At 36.7% G+C, this 18710-nt stretch overlaps 2 protein-coding genes across 4 annotated transcripts in view; both read left to right on the forward strand.

Moving 5' to 3' along the window:
- The first annotated feature begins 393 nt into the window (after positions 1-393).
- Positions 394-5033, forward strand: LOC128622596 (organic solute transporter subunit alpha-like). The gene is made up of 8 exons (XM_053649226.1): positions 394-968; positions 1665-1816; positions 1920-1993; positions 2169-2327; positions 2417-2528; positions 3614-3760; positions 4161-4266; positions 4759-5033. The coding sequence occupies exons 1-8, from the start codon at positions 896-898 to the stop codon at positions 4926-4928; spliced, it is 993 nt and encodes a 330-aa protein (XP_053505201.1). The 5' UTR covers positions 394-895; the 3' UTR covers positions 4929-5033.
- A 2192-nt stretch (positions 5034-7225) lies between these two features.
- pdk3b (pyruvate dehydrogenase kinase, isozyme 3b) overlaps positions 7226-18710 on the forward strand; it is a 14111-nt gene continuing 2626 nt past the window's right edge. Inside the window, exons 1-8 of one of the 3 annotated variants that reach the window (XM_053649223.1) lie at positions 7227-7704; positions 13474-13615; positions 14619-14690; positions 15568-15752; positions 17031-17120; positions 17236-17313; positions 18401-18477; positions 18568-18669. In XM_053649223.1, coding sequence (XP_053505198.1) covers positions 7566-7704; positions 13474-13615; positions 14619-14690; positions 15568-15752; positions 17031-17120; positions 17236-17313; positions 18401-18477; positions 18568-18669 — 885 coding nt within the window. In that variant the 5' untranslated portion in view covers positions 7227-7565. Of the gene's footprint in view, positions 7705-13473; positions 13616-14618; positions 14691-15567; positions 15753-17030; positions 17121-17235; positions 17314-18400; positions 18478-18567; positions 18670-18710 lie in introns of all 3 variants that reach the window. The other 2 variants (XM_053649225.1, XM_053649224.1) reach the window with 2 other exon arrangements.

The raw sequence follows: 18710 nt of genomic DNA on the forward strand, positions 1-18710 counted from the left end.
AGTGATCAAATTACATTTTACCTAGTTTAAGTGTGCATTTTTCCATTCATTATTTTAAGAAATTCTCCAATCCAAATCTCATAAAGACCTTCATGACTTGTGTCACAGCCATTCATTTAAAAAAAAAATTGTCATTTGGGCTGAATCCAGTGTTTATAAAAATCAAAATCACCTATACGGTCAGTTCATGTTTATATAGCTAAGAAAAACAGACGTTGACTATACTGGTCAAGGAGAATGATGAAAAACTAACACAGGCTGATGTTTTCTTTGAAACATAGCCTTGGGTTTATCAGAACCACCAAGGAGAAACACCATTTCATCAAACTATATAAGGTACATAACGGTAGAATTCAGTAAATCCACCATGTATGCCTTTATGATATGAGGCCTTTATTGCCACTGACTTTTCCCTTTCAAAGTTTATTGCTTTAACTAGTCAAAGTTCATTACTTTGTCTCACCTGCCTGACATATTATCCAAGTGACTTAAGGAAGGCTACAGTGTAACTAGTAAGAATTTAACATAAGTAAACAGACAAAACCTAAAGAGCAATGAATTTTTGGTAGAGATTTTGATATTTAGATTGCATTTAGATGAGTCCTTGTCACTCTCCATCACGAATACATTGGCTCTTGTGATTTATTGGGCCACGCAGTGACACCGGGAACCCAATGAGGAGGAGCTTCTTGAGATTTTATTTGGTCAGCTAACACAGGAGTTGAGAGCATTTTTTTCACCACATGTGCAAATTACGCACAGTGCTTATTTCTTAGCTGCAGAAGATTTCAGCTTCCATACTTGAATCTGATAGTTAGGTACTATAATTTTTGGAAAACTATTACTGGGAGCTGTTTTGTTTTCTCATAGTGTTGAATGAATTTCGATATTCATAATGGATGATCTGAACGGAACTATCGATCCCAGATGTCTAGCTGAGCCACCTCTGGCTATGGATGTTATAAGCCGTATGTGTTTTTTCTATTTAATTCTAGGTGATTTAATTCTAGGTAGTTTTGAAATGGATGGTAAATACAGTTTGATCAGTAAGACTAGATACAGTATACTGTACGTTCATTTGATGAAATCTAGATTAATATTTTAATTTCACCGTGCCTATAGGTCAGACATACTGTAGCTGTAAGAATATTAAACATTAAACAAAGAATGAATTAAAATTGCATATTGCAAATTCATAATGTATGTAGTTTATGAACTGTATACAAATTTGGATACAAAGTTTTGGTTAGCTTAAAAAATGTGGCAATTTGAGGGCAGAAATTCCTTTTTTTCATTCTCTAATAAGACATGACAAAAGATGACCAGGTACAAAATTAATTGATTAGATTCAGGGTTATTGCTAAAGCTTGCTAAAGTTTATTCTTTCTACTGTGCAATTTATTCATAGTCCCTGCAATATATTTTTTGGGAAGTCACAATTTGGGAAATTTTTTAAATGGTTGGTTTACATCACATGCCTTTTTCAGCCCTATTTTTTTATGCCGCAGAAGCATTGTCCATTGCTGTCTATAATTTCTATAAAAGCTATGATAATGTTCCAGGACTATAATTATTTTGCCTGGGGAATTTTATCATGCAATTTATTTTGACATTTTATTTATTCTATTTATGTGAATAAATAAATGATTAACCATTTCTGACAGAACTGGATGTGTCTGGGATTGCTCTATACTCCATCCTGACATTCATGGCTACTGTATCACTATTGTTTTATTTGGAGGAGTGTGTGTATGTCTACAAAAATGTAATCTACCCAAAGAAAACCACGATCATATGGGTCAACGGAGCTGCACCAGTAAGATTGTTTTTTTGTTTGTTTTACAATAACCTAATCCATAATCATCTGTAAGTTGTACAATGATATTATATGATGATTGATGTCTTCCTGTCATTTGCAGGTCATTGCTACTATGTCATGTCTTGGCATGTGGATCCCAAGAAGCACCATGTTCACAGATATGACCTCTAACTCGTAAGGCACTCTGTGAATTCTGTGAATTCCAAGAAAAGAGGTCACTGACCTGTAGAATTTAATATCTAACATCTATTACAGCGGGTCATTATGATTTATTGCTTGTAGAGGACTATGCAGAAGATGGTTCATTGTTGAACATTATAGTAGGTTTAATGATGTGTTCCATGTGTAGATATTTTGCAATTGTGATCTACAAGTTTCTGATCCTCATGCTGGAGGAGTGTGGCGGTGATGAAGCCTTTCTGAGGTACTCAGCGAAGAAGACGTTCAGGATCAGCACTGGACCATGTTGCTGTTGCTGCCCCTGCCTACCTCGAGTGCCCATCACACGGTAAACTTAATCTAGTGTTCACAAGGAACCAGTTCTGTCTGAGCCTGTACATATTTTTATGGTACACTAACACAGCTAATTTTGTTTAGGCGCATGTTGTTCCTGCTAAAGCTGGGAGCGCTGCAATATGCCATTATGAAGACTGCCCTCTCTGTTTTCTGTATTGTTTTATGGACCAATGGAATCTTCGATCTTACTGATGTATGTAAAGTCATTTCCCAATGAAAATCTCTTGCTTATACATGAGATTGTGTATTTAGGGTTTACACTGAAGCCAAAATTCTTGATTTCCAACCAGACTTATGTTTGAATTGTCTGTTGCTTGAATGGTTTGTGCATGGGTCGTACTTACTATACTTCCACACTGTGAAAATATCAAGAGGGTGTACTACAGCATTTTCCTACCACACAAGTAGCAGCAGACAGTAACAACCTACTCTGTGTAAATGCTAGCTAGAGGAGAAAAATGCATCCAGAGGACCCTAATTGACCTAAGGCATGTTTGCACCTCCGGGGTTGGAGTTCGAATCCTGCCCTGAGAGCGCAGAGTTTGCATGTTCACCCAGGGCTTCAGGGGTTTCCTCTGGGTACTCTGGTTTCCTCCCCCATTCCAAAGACATGTATTGTAGGCTGAGTGGCATTTCCAAATTGTCCGTAGTATGTGAATGTGTGTGCGATTGTGCCCTGTGATGGGTTGGCACCCCATCCAGGGTGTCCCCCATCTTGTGCCCTGAGTTCCCTGGGATAGGCTCCAGGTTCCCCCATAACCCAGGGTGGTCACTTTTTGGAGAGTTGTCATAGGAGAATGAGGAGGCTGGCTTGAGCTGAAAGGAAGGCTACTATAACTCAAATACTTACTCTTTATAACCATGGTGAGCAGAAAAGCATCTCAGAATGCACATAGACAATTTATTTGAGTTAATGTAGCCTTCCTGCTTTCTAGATATTTTCCAACCACATTTCCTACCACCCACGGGAGGTTTTTTGTTTTTCACACCATTCTGTGTAAACTCTATTATACAACTGTTATACAATTCTGTTAGTCTGTTAGAGACTGTTATGTGTGAATTCTCAGCAGTTCAGCGGTTTCTGAAATACTCATACCAGCCTGTTTGGCACCAACATCCATGCCATGATCAAAGTGACTGAGATCAGATTTATTTCACTATTTTGATGTTTGTTGTGAACATTTTGATGCTCTATAATGTACTGTGTGTGTTATATACTATATGAATGTACATTGTATGTAGGTTTACTTGTCTATCCTTGTCTGTATTTGTACACAGCTGGGTATAACAGGAGCTGCTATATGGATAAACCCATTCATAGGAGTCCTGACTATCATTTCCTTGTGGCCAGTAGGCATCATGTTCATGCACATACGGAACACACTGCGCAGCATCAAGCTCATCCCCAAGTATGCCATGTATCAGGTGAGTGTGTGTACTGACTGCTCAGTGACAATGACTCGCACAAGCAGTCTGGTTTTTGTCTTCTTTAAAGTTTATCTGGAAGGAATTCTATATATAAATGTAGTAGTAACCTTATCAGTGGGGTCTTAACTAGGTGCATGGCTGTATACCATGATAAGAAAAGAACATTATCTGTTATCAGTATTAACCAGATAATTTATAACTTGTCACTGCTACTGTAGTGTTGTGTCATTTATCTCATCCTCTTTGTGGAATTGTAAACAGATTAATAGGAGGAAAACCTGAACATGTGATATGGGGTTGTTTGGTTATCAAATTGTGAATCTTTAATACTACTCAAAATATTTTTGCTACTTTTCCAATATGAGATGTATAAGTCCTCATGTACATGTGCATTTAGCTGGTCTTGGTCCTGAGTCAGTTGCAGTCAGCAATTATTAACATCTTGTCCCTTGATGGAACAATTGCCTGTTCGCCACCCTTCTCATCTGTAGCCCGAGGATCTAGTGAGTGTCTCTCTTTTTGACTTTATAATTTTTATTAGAAGGGATAAATAATAATGGTAAAACCCCATATAGCAAAATGCTGACAAATTTACTTTATTGACTATGTTATATTATACTGTACATGCAAATTGTAAGGTTAGTTAAATTAGAATTATTATATGCTATAAATAATGAATGCAACAGGACGGGTGTGCTGTTATAGGAAAATAATCAATGACAGTGGTGGGATCTGTTATCACCCTGAAGTTGATAATTTTCCTATAACAGAATGTGTGTTTAAAAAGTGTTTTATTCCTCTCACATGTATTTTGTTCATGTGTGTTGTATTGTTTCCCACAGTAAAATCTAGTGTTAAATTAACATCTATTTAGATGTTGTACAGAAATGTAGACTATTGAAAAATGTATTGTGCACTTACATTGATGATGATTTGTTGTAGTCATGCTCTGTGTGTTGAATGGGTCTAATGTCATAAACTCTGTTTCTGTATAGTGCTTAGTCAGCAGTTAATGATTATGGAGATGTTCATCATCACACTGGTGACATGGACGCTGTATAGACGTTCATATGAGCCTGTCAAGCTGGAGCCCTGTGAGAGTGAAAATAACCTGGATGCTAAGCTCAGCTTAAAACCTAACTTAGACGGGGAGTATGCCGCCTGACATGGAAGAATGTATTTAGAATTCTCTGCCTTTTATATTTGTGTTTTTGTATTTCAATATTTCATATATCACTTCATGTATGGTGTATATATATATTGTATATAAGTATAATAAAAATAACATACAGAGACTGGAGAAGACTCTGCTACTCTCATCACCTCCTTGTCAGTTTTTCCCATTTTTAACAGATATCTTACTTCTGGCATAATTCCATTAGAACCAAAAACTGCTGCAGTCTCTAATTTAATAAACCATACTTTAGATTCAAACAAACTATCCACCTACAGAAAAGTTTGATTCTTTCTTCCTTAGCAAGAGTACTGGGACTAGTTGTTGCCACCCAGGTACTTCAAATCCTTCTGGTTTCACTCACATTAATATTTATTTATTTATTTGGCACATGCATTAATCCAAAGTGATTTACAAGTGATGAAGAATCCAAGCCCTGCACATTAAGGGCTAAGCACCATGCTCAAAGGTCGCGTCATGGCCAAATGCCCAAAAGCATTCTCTGAGATTTGAACTTGCAATCTCAGCATTACTAGCACTTCACATTAACCAGCGAGTATCATACTAGTGAAATTTGGCTTCTTTTTTTTTTTTTTTTTTTTTTTATTAATTCCGAGACCAAATTCTCTAGGTTCTATAATCTCCTTATCACCATAGCACAGAATTCAATTCAGATTGCCATGAAATGCACCTCTAAGATGGTGTTATTAACACAATTCTTTCTTTGTGCACTAAACAGACAATAGTTTTATCTATTCAGAATGACAATTTCATCAGTCCTTTTGCTACTGGAGTACTGACCTTCATGAAAAAAAATATTGTCAAACACTCTCTAGCTTTTGACCCATCATGTCTTATGGCCCAAGACATTTCTCTTATCAAGACATTGCATTAAGTTTGCATTCTCTATGTAGAATTAAAGATGCAAGAAACTTTATCCTGTACTGTTTTTGTGTACTTGTGTTTTTTTGTTTTGTTTTTTTTTTTTTTAAAAAAGGAGCCATATATGTAAAATGTATCACAATATGTCATCTGTCAGTTGTCCAAAACTACCTACTATGCAGTATATCACAAAAAAAGCAAAAGCACAAAAACCACAAAAGATTTTATGATAAATAATCTTACTACTTTTACTGCAATAAGATGACTTTTGTAGGAAATTTTGGAATTCAAATATCTGTGTGTGCATTTATGTTCCACTAAACCTTCACCAACATGGCAAAGCAAAAATGTTCCTGAGATGAGATAAAACAAGGTTAATTTTAATAATAATAAAATAATAAATTATTGTAAAATAATTGAGATGACAAAGGGTGAAACAATATTGAGGGATATTAAATTCTTCTTCTAACCTTTAACGTATTGGTCTGAAAGATAAGTAAAGGTACAAGAGTGGCCAAATATAAACTATATTCATATTGCCATGTAATAGATACGGACTAATGGTACAAAAGATGCACGCTTAAGTAAAGCTTTAGTCAAGACTGCTATTGTCAAGTCCAAAGCCAGGACTAGTCGAGATTGAGACAAGATTGAAGATCAAGACCAATAACCATCAAATCTTTTTGAGGCCAAGCCTTTAATTCAACTGTTCGGCTTAATTCATGCATTGCACCAATAATTAGGTTTTTTTGTTTTTTAGAAGAATTTATCAAACTTCTTTTTTCTTTTTCCTTTTTTTTTTTTTTCAAACTCTCAGTCAAGACCGAGGCCATATTTAGGGAGACCAGTGCCCAAGACCAAGACAAGACCAAATACAGATGCAAATAAATCCGAGACAAATCCAAGTCAATACAGAAAATGTCTTGAGACCCGAAGACTGGAGACCTACAGGTCTGCACTCTTAAAAAGTTTAAAGGCCCTTCAATGGTTCTTTACAGCACCTTAAGTTCTGCAATAAACCTTCTTCTTGTCAAGAACCATTTTTCATAGTATAGGGTTCTTGGGCTGAGCTATATGGTTCTTTGGAGACTAAAAAGTTCTTTATGTTTCATCATAGATTCCTCAGAGCAAGGTATTGGTTCTTCAAGACATCATCCCTTAACAGGTTAAAGTGAACCCTATAAGGTTCTTTGTGGGACTGGAAAAGGTTCTCCTGGCATCATGCTTAAGAACCTTACATTGGGTCTTCAAAGCACTAACTAAGGGTTGTTGTTGTTGTTGTTGTTTTTTAAACTTATAATTACATGGTTCCTTGTGACAATGTTGTGAAGAACCATTTCTGGGTTCTTTAAAGCACCAGTAAATAAATGTTTTTCTAAAGAGCTCGAGTGTAAAAGGTTCTTTGTTTAACTTAAAAGGGTTCTCCATTGGCATCTAATTGGAACCTTTATTTTTAAGAGTGTACTCTTGAGGGTGTCACTCAAGTGACAAGGAAAGGTACAGATCCCTCTTTTGACTAAGAGGGTACAGAATACAATATGCCAGTGCAGCTCTTGTCAAGTTGATTTCCAAATGTAGTACTGTAATCTTCAAGTAGTGGGGAGAGCGCCATCTCTGGCCAGCTGCGTCACGCTGTCATATCACGTGTAAAGGATTAACCCGAGTTCGCCTGAATGAAATAAACCTATAATAAAGTAAGCAGTAGAGATGGAAATAGGAAGTGGGATTTTTGGTTTTAATGATTGAATGTTCGGATTGCCGTACGCAGTTCATTTCGCAACCATGAAGCTGTTTAACGTCTTAATGAAAGATGTCACGCACAAAATAGAGTATTATTCACGATTCTCGCCTTCGCCGATGTCCATCAAGCAGTTTTTGGATTTCGGTGAGTAGCCTATGACGCCCAGGTTTATCCCGAGTTAAAGCCAACCGACAGAAACATTAAGAGTGGTGTAGATTAGCTTTAAGATGAGTGGTTTTTGGAATTGTGTAGATTATTGATTTATAATACGTAATATGAATTCTAATTCTAATACGAGTCTTGCGTCATATGGGAAGCTGTGTTTACGCACAGTTCATGCAGGCCGTGAAATGCAGATTTTGGAAAGTATATTGGACATTCGCTGCATATTCGAGCTTCTCTCTTCTATTTCTCAAGAAATACACATTTTATCCTCTTTGTATGTTTATTTTCTTACTCCAGAATGGACAGAGAACTAAGTACAATTGAACATATTTAAACGTTTTATCCCGTTAAAGCCAGTTGAAGCCAATCAGTCAGTTAGGGGCCGTCTAAAAAGTGCATGACCTGGGCAACTGTATAAGATTTTACCAAGATTATAGTCGTCTACTTTGCAGGATATCTAATGTATTGCAGTGCTAGGATACAGTGTTTGTTTATTTTTTTATAGCATATATTTTATTAATGATAGACATTTTTATTACACAAACTTATTGTAGCATATAACACTCAGGGTTAGTCTTAGCAACTACAGCAAACTGCTCTATTTATTGCAAAAACTTTTTTCTTTAAACAAATAGAAATGAAACTCAAATGTTATGTTTCACACTATATTATACTCCATTCTTCTTATCAGACAGCTATATTTTGAAAATAATCAAGGGTTTTTTTTTTAAATAATTAAAATTCAATAACTTATTGCTTATAGGAGTTACATATGTAAAACCAAATGTACTATGATACAGCTTATTATTGCTATCAAGTACAGCAAATAGAATTTGAACTCATGTAATAATTTTATTGTATTATAATTTAAAAATAAAATTGTTTTTTTTATTTTGCAAAATAGAAAAATAACTTAAATGTAATCATTTTTGACTGTATGAGGTACACATGTAAAACCACATGCAATATCATACAGTCTATTATTGCTACTAACTGCAGCAAATTGATTTTTAAAAACTCAGTTAAAAAAATATTAGGCATTTTTTAAAAGAAAAATAAATAAAATTAAAAAACTTTTTGATCATGGGAGTTATGCATATAAACCCAAATGCAATATAATAGTCTATTATTGCTAGGAACTACATCCATCCATCCATCCATCCATCCATCCATTTTCTATACTGGTTATCATTACTGGGTCACAGGGAATCTGGAGCCTATCCCAGAGTGAATGGGGCACAAGACGGGGTACACCCTGGATAGGGTGCCAATCTATTGCAGGGCACAATCACACACACATTCACACACCCATTCATACACTACAGACACTTTATGGACATGCCAATAAACCAACAATGCATGTCTTTGGACTGGGGGAGGAAACTGGAATACTCGGAGGACTCCCCTGATGTACTGGGAGAATATGTAAACTCCGCACACACACGGAATCAAACCCTGAATCCTGAAGGTGTGTTTACATGTATAACTCAATCAAAAGTTATTGTATCTGGATTATTTTTCTTTTTCAGAATTTAAAATAAAAAAATTAAAAACTGAGTTTTTAAAATCTTCTTGCTGTAGTTGGTAGCAATAATGAACGATATCATAGTGCGTTTGGTTTTACATGTGTAACTCCTACAGTCAAAACGTTATTGAATTTTGATTTATCTTCTTAAAAATATATTTTTATTTTAAATTAAAAAATTAAAGATTTTTTATATATAAAAATGAAATATATATATATATATATATATTAGTATCTCATAAAAGTGAGTACACCCCTCACATTTTTGTAAATATTTGATTATATCTTTTAATGTGACAACACTGAAGAAATGACACTTTGCTACAATATAATGTAGTGAGTGTACAGCTTGTATAACAGTGTAAATTTGCTGTCCCCTCAAAATAACTCAACACACAGCCATTAATGTCTACACCGCTGGCAACAAAAGTGAGTACACCCCTAAGTGACAATGTCCAAATTGGGCGCAAAGTGTCAATATTTTGTGTGGCCACCATTATTTTCCAGCACTGCCTTAACCCTCTTGGGCATGGAGTTCACCAGAGCTTCACAGGTTGCCACTGGTATCCTCTTCCACTCTTCCATGATGACATCACAGAGCTGGTGGATGTTAGAGAACTTGTGCTCCTCCACCTTCCATTTGAGGATGCCCCACAGATGCTCAGTAGGGTTTAGGTCTGGAGACATGCTTGGCCAGTCCATCACCTTCACCCTCAGCTTCTTTAGCAAGGCAGTGTTCGCCTTGGAGGTGTGTTTGGGGTCGTTATCATGATGGAATACTGCATACTGATCATGCTCTGCTTCAGTATGACACAGTACATGTTGGCATTCATGGTTCCCTCAATGAACTGTAGCTCCCAAGTGCCGGCATCACTCATGGAGCCCCAGACCATGACACTCCCACCACCATGCTTGACTGTAGGCAAGACACACTTGTCTTTGTACTCCTCACCTGGTTGCCGCCACACACGTTTGACACCATCTGAACCAGGCTTCCTCCTGGGACGACTGCCATGCAGACCAATTTGATGCAGTGTGTGGCGTATGGTCTGAGCACTGACAGGCTGAGCCCCTACCCCTTCAACCTCTGCAGCAATGCTGGCAGCACTCATACGTCTATTTCTCAAAGACAACCTCTGGATATGACACTGAGCACGTGCGCTCAACTTCTTTGGTCGACCATATTCTGAGTGGAACTGTTTGGCCTGTTCTGAGTGGAACCTGTCCTGTTAAACCGCTGTATGGTCTTGGCCACCATGCTGCAGCTCAGTGTCAGGCTCTTGGCAATCTTCTTACTGCCTAGACCATCTTTATATAGAGCAACAATTCTTTTTTTCAGATCCTCAGAGGGTTCTTTGCCATGAGGTTCCATGTTGAACTTCCAGTGACCAGTATGAGGTAGTGTGAGAGCAATGACACTAAATTTAACACACCTGCTCCCCATTCACACCTGAGACCCTGTAACACCAACAAGTCACATGACACCAGGGAGGGAAAATGGATAATTGGGCCAAATTTGGACATTTTCACTTAGGGGTGTACTCACTTTTGTTGCCAGCAGTTTAGACATTAATGGCTGTGTGTCGAGTTATTTTGAGGGGACAGCAAATGTACACTGTTACACAAGCTGTATACTCACTACTTTACATTGTAGCAAAGTGTCATTTCTTCAGTGTTGTCACATTAAAAGATATAATCAAATATTTACAAAAATGTGAGGGGTGAGCACACTGTATGTGTGTGTGTGTGTATGTGTATATATATATATATATATATATATATATATATATATATATATATATATATATATATATATATATATATATATATATATATATACATATCACATTATATTGATATGTAATGTAATATATACATTGAAATGTAATATATACATTACATTTCAAGACTTTTGTGTAATATTGCACTTGTAGTGAGTCTTACATCACACTCCATACTGTATCCTAACACTACAATACGGTAGATATCCTGCAAAGTAGATGACTATAATCTTACACAGTTGCCGAGGTCATGCACTTTTTACACAGTCCCTTACTGACTCCATTACTATAAAGCCCTGATGACCTGAGTTTCCGAAAGATTTGCTTAGGTGGGCTTTAAGGGGAGAAAAGTTAAAAATATATATTTAGTTGTTCTTGGTTCTCTGCCCACTCTGGAGAAAGAAAATACACATTTTGTCATTTTTGTGGTTTTATTTCTTGAGAAATAGAAGAAAGAAGGTTGAATGTGCAGTGAATGTCCAATATAAAACCAACTTTACCGCGGTAGAAAGAGCACAGACTTAGACATCCAGTTTTAAGTTTACTGATGCACTTAAAATGTTATTAAATTATTGCATTTTTGTCTGTGTGAAATTTGACATAATTTAGTGGGGTTGCTCTATCATATGATGCTTTATCACCATAATATGATGTTGGTGGAGATCAACTAGTATCACTGTAGTTTTTGGTTATTATTTAGCTATCATAGTTGTAAGCCTAATTGACTGGTCCTTTGAATTGAAAGGGGATAATATAAAACTCAAATAGCAAACAAGCAAGCAAACAAATAAAAAACCAAGTATTGTTAATTTAATTCAGCTGCTTTTGAATTTTTTATATATATTTTTTTACTTATAAGGTGATACATATTTGCCCTCTTGCTCTTAAAATCTGTGTGTCAAAATACTTTTACTTTGTAAAAGTTTTTCCCTGGTGGAAAACAAGTTAGAGAATCTCTGCTGTAAGATCCTATTTGGTGTTTATATGTTAGTAAATCTGGACCCTTCTACTAACTGTTTACAGTAGCAGTGCAGCATTACCCTGGTCAAATAAAAGTTTGTCATATAACAGTATAATATGAAAAGGGGAATAGTTCTAGTGTTAATAGTTAAATACATAGTAAATGTATATACTAAATGCATTATATTGGGACAGCTTATGCGAACTTAAGTGTATTGTTAAGCTATATTTAATTATAATTTTAAAAATGCATTTAGTTGTGTTTTTTAACTTAAATTGCACTCCGATAGATTTAAACATTTAATTTGTTGATATAATTGTTATACTTGCAGTATATTGTAAATGTGCTACTGCATGTACTCATACAGTGTGCATAAGCTTAAGTGCTACTTATACAGCAACTAAATACACTTTAGTCTGCATTTTAAATTATGCTTTTATTGTGCTGAGAAATCATTTAGTGTACATCTTTCATATACTAAAACACTTTTCAAATAATTGTTAAATAATTGAAATAATACACTTAAATAACTATGACATGGCATGTAATAAGCAAGTATACCTTTGCTTAAATGTGCTTTAGTGTACTAAGAAATATATTTATTCAAGTTTAGTTCCTTACAACATACTAAAGTATCATTTAAAAGCTATTACTTCAACAAAAGTATATTTAAGAAAGTGTATATTTTGGCAATTGAAAATGTACTTTTAATATTCTGTACATACTTGTAGTATACTATTTATGCACTTAAGTATGCTTAATTTTTGCAAAGATAAGCTAACACACATGCTTCACAACAGTTCCCAGACTGTTCCCAAACTTCCAATAACAGCGATCCAAAGTTTACATGTCATTAACCTATACAATCCAGCATTTTTGTTTTTCCAGTGCATGCTACCATTGCACCTTTTAAGCTTTTCCAAGTAATGGAGTTTAATTTACATAACATAGAAGTTATCTGATGAAGGAGTTATCAAGTCCATACCTGCAGAGTTGCTGCCCTGCATGGTTTCATATTTATTTTCAGTTCTAACATACCATGATAGAGGCCTACTTTATTGAAAACTACTGTATTAGAGAAAATACTATTCGCCTGTTCAGCTGAAGATTCTTATAAGACAGTAGAATTTTAGGTCCTGTTCACTGTTCGTTTATACTAAAAAATAAAGTCTAACATACGAGTATAGAATATGCTTTCAAGACATTTACATCCAACTGATATTAGGGTTTAAATGAAAGTGATATTGTTTTTAATCTAAATGCTTTCTCTGTATGTGGTCTTGGCAGATGACTCAACTAAAGATAGTAAAAGTGTATTCTGATACCAACATTTAATGTGGAACACTTTCCTGGCAAGACTACTGGGCAGTGACCTTTGAGGGGAAACAGAGGGGCAGCACTGGTACAGACGTGCATTCTGTGCCATGAAATGTAACTTGAGAAAATTATTATAACCTACATGTACTCTTTCTCTTGTTCAGGTAGAGAGAATGCTTGTGAAAAGACCTCCTATATGTTCCTGAGGAAAGAACTGCCTGTACGTTTGGCCAATACCATGAGAGAAGTCACTCTGTTGCCTGGAAAGCTGCTAAATCAGCCATCTGTCCAGCTGGTTCAGAGCTGGTGAGAAGCAGGGCTTAATGAGGGCAAGATGATGATAAGTAAATGGCGTACTTTATTTAGCACTTTTATCCAAGGTGCTTTACACTGTGTCTCATTCTCCCATTCACACACACACACTCACACCAATGGTAGCAGAGCTGCCATGCAAGGCGCTAAATTGCCATCAGGAGCAAAATGGGGTTCAGTGTCTGGCCCAAGGACACTTTGGCATGTGAGGTCATGAGGGCCGGGAATCGAACCACCAACCCTACCATTAGTGGACAACCCTCTCTGTCACCTGAGCCACAGCTGCCCCGTGTGATCCCATATTCCCCACTTGTACAAAATTGTCAACAACCTCACAATGGCTCAGAAATACACCTAGCGTACACTTAAGTAGCACAATAGAAAAGCGTTCTCCCTTTTGTCTGGTGATCGTGACTTTGAATCCTGATGATTGATTAGATTTTTTTGCAGTATTCCTGATATTTGACCAGAAATTCTAGTAGATACAGTCTGAATCTGAAAACATACCATGCAAGGTTTATACCAGGCACCTACTTGAAATAGACAATAGAGAAATTCCTTGGGCGCCATCTAGAGGGGGTACTTTATTTTACAGAGCTTTCAGTCTAAAGTTAAACCAAGATCATGGTGAAGTGGCAGCTCTTGCCTAGGTCAAGTTATTTTGCCTATTTAAGGTCATGTTGGTTTTTACTGTCATTCTACTGTCCCCCTGTAGACGGTGGTGAGAATGGAAGGGGGAGATTTGCTCTCCTCGTTCTCCACAGGAAGTGAAGATGATGAAATTATAAGATTGTTATTATTATAAGTTGCATTTGTACAAGAGAAATATCATCTGCTGTATGTGTATCTATAAGGCCATAGACGATATTTGTGAGGTTTTTCTTGTGCATGCTTTTGTGAGCATAGTATAATCCAGTGACTATTTTATCCTGTAGTGAAATACCTTTATTATGTCCATAAAACTGTCAGGTTAAAAATGGTTTATTTGATCTCTCAGGTACAGTCAGAGCTTTGAGGAGCTATTAGATTATGAGAACCGGAGCCCAGAGGATCCTCGTATCCTTAGTGAGTGAGTATTACTGTTTGGACAAAAACAAAGCTCTTCGGTACAATGCTTGAGATATAATACTACATTTTCTCTTGACTTTTCCTGGTGGGGGTTACAGTGACAGGCGGGTGAGAAGTTTTCCCAAGACTTATCTCAGGGGATAGATTCCAGCTCCTATTGGCTGACTATATTTAGTCCAAACATTTCCATCTCACAGATTACTTCAGGCTTTTTCCTCAGCAGCGAAGTGACATTACATGTTCCATTGGACGTTCTAATCCATCTAAGACTATCTATCACTTGTTTGCTGTCTGACTGACCCCCAACCATCTTGTGAACCTGGTTACACGGAAAGCCTAGTCACCAGGCGCTTTCTTGCAGACACCACCCCAAGGCCTGTGCCCAGTAACCCTAATTCAGGCAGGGTACTTTTTTTTTCACCTTTAATTGGGGTCTTTTATGATTCTTTGTCTGACCTTTCCTCTAAAACCTGTTCACCAAGCGTGGCTCCACAGGTATCATTAAGCTCTCAGTGAATTTATAACCCCCTTGAACGAAGGGGATTATATATTTTCAAGTTATATTTTGGTAACAAACATGCTCCATATGATTTGGTAGAGCTTTTGTAAGTTCATAAGACTACAGTTACAGGTTTTTATTTTATTCTGGTCCACTGGGGTTAGTGTTATCTTAGCAATTGAGTTTTTGTTTAAATGTTTTGCCACTTCATCAGTGGTACTAAATATTTGATAGTTAAAAATACTTGAAGCTGTCACATGTGGGAATGATTCCAGTCTGGTCCAATCCAGTCCCCAAGACTTAATACTTAGATATACCTGGATATTTGAATGCCTTCAAAGGAATCATGCTTTCTTTCCTTACATGTTCAAACTGTCAGTTTCTTAGACATCCTTATCCAGATCCGGAAAAGACACAATGATGTGGTTCCCACCATGGCCCAGGGAGTGATCGAGTACAAGGAGAAGTTTGGTTTCGACCCTTACATCAGCAGCAATGTGCAGTATTTCCTGGATCGTTTCTACACCAGTCGCATCTCCTTCCGCATGCTCATCAACCAGCATAGTGCGTGGTTTCATACACAGAAGCTGCCAACTGCATGCTGTTTCAGCCGGAGGAAATGAACCAAGTTAATATGTGATTAACACAACTAGTGTAGTGTAATGTAGTATAGTTCACAACTATCACTCATCGGCCACTTTAATAGGAACACCTGTTCCCCTGCTCATTCATGCAGTTGTCTTATATATTAAGATGATAAAAACACTGCCTGGTCCTTTGCCAATCTTCAGCTGTCCAGTAGCCTCAGATTCCTGTTCTTGGCTGAGAGGAGTGGAACCCAATGTGCTCTTGTAGACTATCCACCTTAAGGTTTGACGTGTTGTGTGTTCTGACTTGCTTTTCTGCTCAGAATGATTGTAAAGAGTTTTTACTTTAGTTGCTATACCCTTTCTGTCAGCTTGAACCAGTCTGGCCATTCTCCTCCAGCTTCTCTTATCAACAAGGTGTTTCCACTAACACAGAGGTGCTCAACCTTTTGAAACTAAAGCGCCCCCCCCAAGCCTGCTCTATCATGTGGCAACCCCCCCCCCCAATTTGAAAAGTTGCTAAGGTTTGTCCAAAAAGTCGCTAGATTTGTGGTTAGGCGAAATTTTTAAAAAAAAATATATTTATTTATTTATTTATTTTAAAGTTGCTAAAGGGGTCTGAAAAGTCACTAAGTTTTAAACAGTGGTCTGCACTGACTGCTAGATAAAAGACCGGTTAAGCTCTGCCTCTCCCCAGCAAAATGAAAATACAGAGGGAGAGGGAACGCTGGGTTTTTCATTTATGCACATTCTATTTGAAAAGCAATAAAATACACTGAGTACGCAAATGATACCCTGTCTGGTTTTTTTTTTTTGTTTTTTTAAAGTTTGTGCCCCCTTTCTGATCTCTACGCGACCCTAGACCCCCCCACTCCCCCAGGCAGTTAACAGAACTGTCATTCATAGGATGTTTTTGTATTTTTTGCCCCATTTAGTGTAAACTGTAGAGACTGTCATGCATAAAAATCTGGCTCTAACAACCATGCCACAGTCAAAGTCACTGAGATCACATTTTTGGATTGATGTTGGCATTACCTCAAGCTCTTGACCTGTATCTGCATGATTTTATGCATTGAACTGCTGCCGCATGTTTGACTGATTTGGATAATCACATGAATATGCAGGTATACAGGTGTTTCTAATAAAGTAGCCAGTGAGTGTACATGTATTTGCACCCTTTATGCAATTAGTTCTTTTACTCTGTGTCAGATTTTGACGTCATGTGGTGAGTAGATTTATCTGCATCCTATTGCAGCTCTCCTTTTTAGTGATGGCATCAACCACGCTCATCCCAAGCATATTGGAAGCATTGACCCAACCTGCAACGTGATAGAGGTAGTGAGAGGTATGAACATACACATAACCAGAACATGAACATCTGCTGTATTATTTTAGTCTCAGTTCACATTATAGTTATAGTGTCAGACTTCTCATCTGTGACTGTCTTCTTCCTGTTTCAGATGCATATGGGACTGCAAAGATGCTCTGTGAACAGTATTACATGACAGCCCCTGATCTGCATATCCAGGAATTCAACTGTGAGCTTGTGATTCATTGTAGTGTATAAGATTATTACATGTATTAATAATATTATTTTATTAATGTTTATATAGCTAATAACAAATGAATAATAGCCCAGATCTGGCCCTCACTTTTCACTTCTCTTGGCCCATATATCACTGTGGAATGACAACAATGATTATCTGAATTATTTGAATAATTATCTGAATCTTGTTGCCAGAACACGGCTATAACATAACCATAATGAGACCATTTTTGTGTGGTGGCCTGAGAAAACTGTTCACATTTTTAACATTTTGACATTTTACTATATATAGTACAGAAACCTATGGCATTTTTAAATCTCTGTATACCCAAAAGTGGAAAGGAAGATTATTGGTTTTCAGGATTTTACTCCAATTCTGTAGCATCACTATAGTATGTAACAGTCCAATAACTTGATCAGATCATGATGAAGTAGAGGTGTCAAAGTATATTATTTGCAGAAATCATCAATATTGGTTAAAACCAGAGATTGTAGCTGGGCCAATAATTAAAAATCCACACAAGCATTTAAGTTATTTCTTAGCCTGGATTCCAAGCCATGAAAAATTTTAAATGTGGCTGCTTATAGTTGGCAACCTTTGGTCCACAGTACAATTAGCATTGCTAGAACTGGCTCATGTCTGCCTAAATTCAACCATATTTGGCCTGGAATCATCTGCTACATAGGTATAATATTCTATAGGAGTCAGAGACAAGATGTCTTTTTGTGTCGTCAAGGTATTTATTTTAAAGAAAATTATTAGTATACATAACTACATGATATTGTACAACTCTTTTCTCATTCTATTTTGTTGTATAAAAGTGCTTATAGAGAAAATATAAGGAAGGAATCATTCCATATAAATGTATTCAAGATAATAATCAGTAAAGTACAGATTTTTGAAATTTGTAAAAATAAAAATTAACTTTCCCCTTTTTATATTCTACTCCATCTCTAACATTTTTATGAAAATGTTGAGAAAACTAGAATTGTTTTTATAAGCAGAGTTCTTTCAAAGGCTTGAAGTATTTGAAGACTTATTGTATACATGTGTATCACTGTGATGCAAAACATTCAAGGCAAGAACCCTGATAAGCCCATCCAGGTGGTCTACGTGCCATCCCATTTGTTCCACATGCTCTTCGAGCTCTTCAAGGCAAGTGCACTCAGGTTACATGGTCTGGTGTCACTCTGTGTTTGGAAAGTGGCAGTAATGATGGTTCATAAATACCGCCTTTATTTGTAGAACTCCATGCGAGCTACAGTGGAGCTTCATGAGAATAACACAGAAGGACTTCCTCCTGTGAAAGCTCGTGTGACTTTGGGAAATGAAGATCTCTCCATAAAAGTATGTAACTGTACATAAAGATGGCAATTGCCACAATAGCA

The sequence above is a fragment of the Ictalurus furcatus genome, chromosome 18, assembly GCF_023375685.1.
Source record: "Ictalurus furcatus strain D&B chromosome 18, Billie_1.0, whole genome shotgun sequence".
Lineage (NCBI taxonomy): Eukaryota > Metazoa > Chordata > Actinopteri > Siluriformes > Ictaluridae > Ictalurus > Ictalurus furcatus.

Bases quoted from the DNA above. Each gene is read 5' to 3' on its own strand.
- LOC128622596 (XM_053649226.1), top strand. From the start codon at position 896: ATGGATGATCTGAACGGAACTATCGATCCCAGATGTCTAGCTGAGCCA. The intron at 3,761-4,160 runs GTGAGTGTGTGT...ATGTGCATTTAG, and splicing joins CCAAGTATGCCATGTATCAG to CTGGTCTTGGTCCTGAGTCA. The intron at 4,267-4,758 runs GTGAGTGTCTCT...GTTTCTGTATAG, and splicing joins ATCTGTAGCCCGAGGATCTA to TGCTTAGTCAGCAGTTAATG.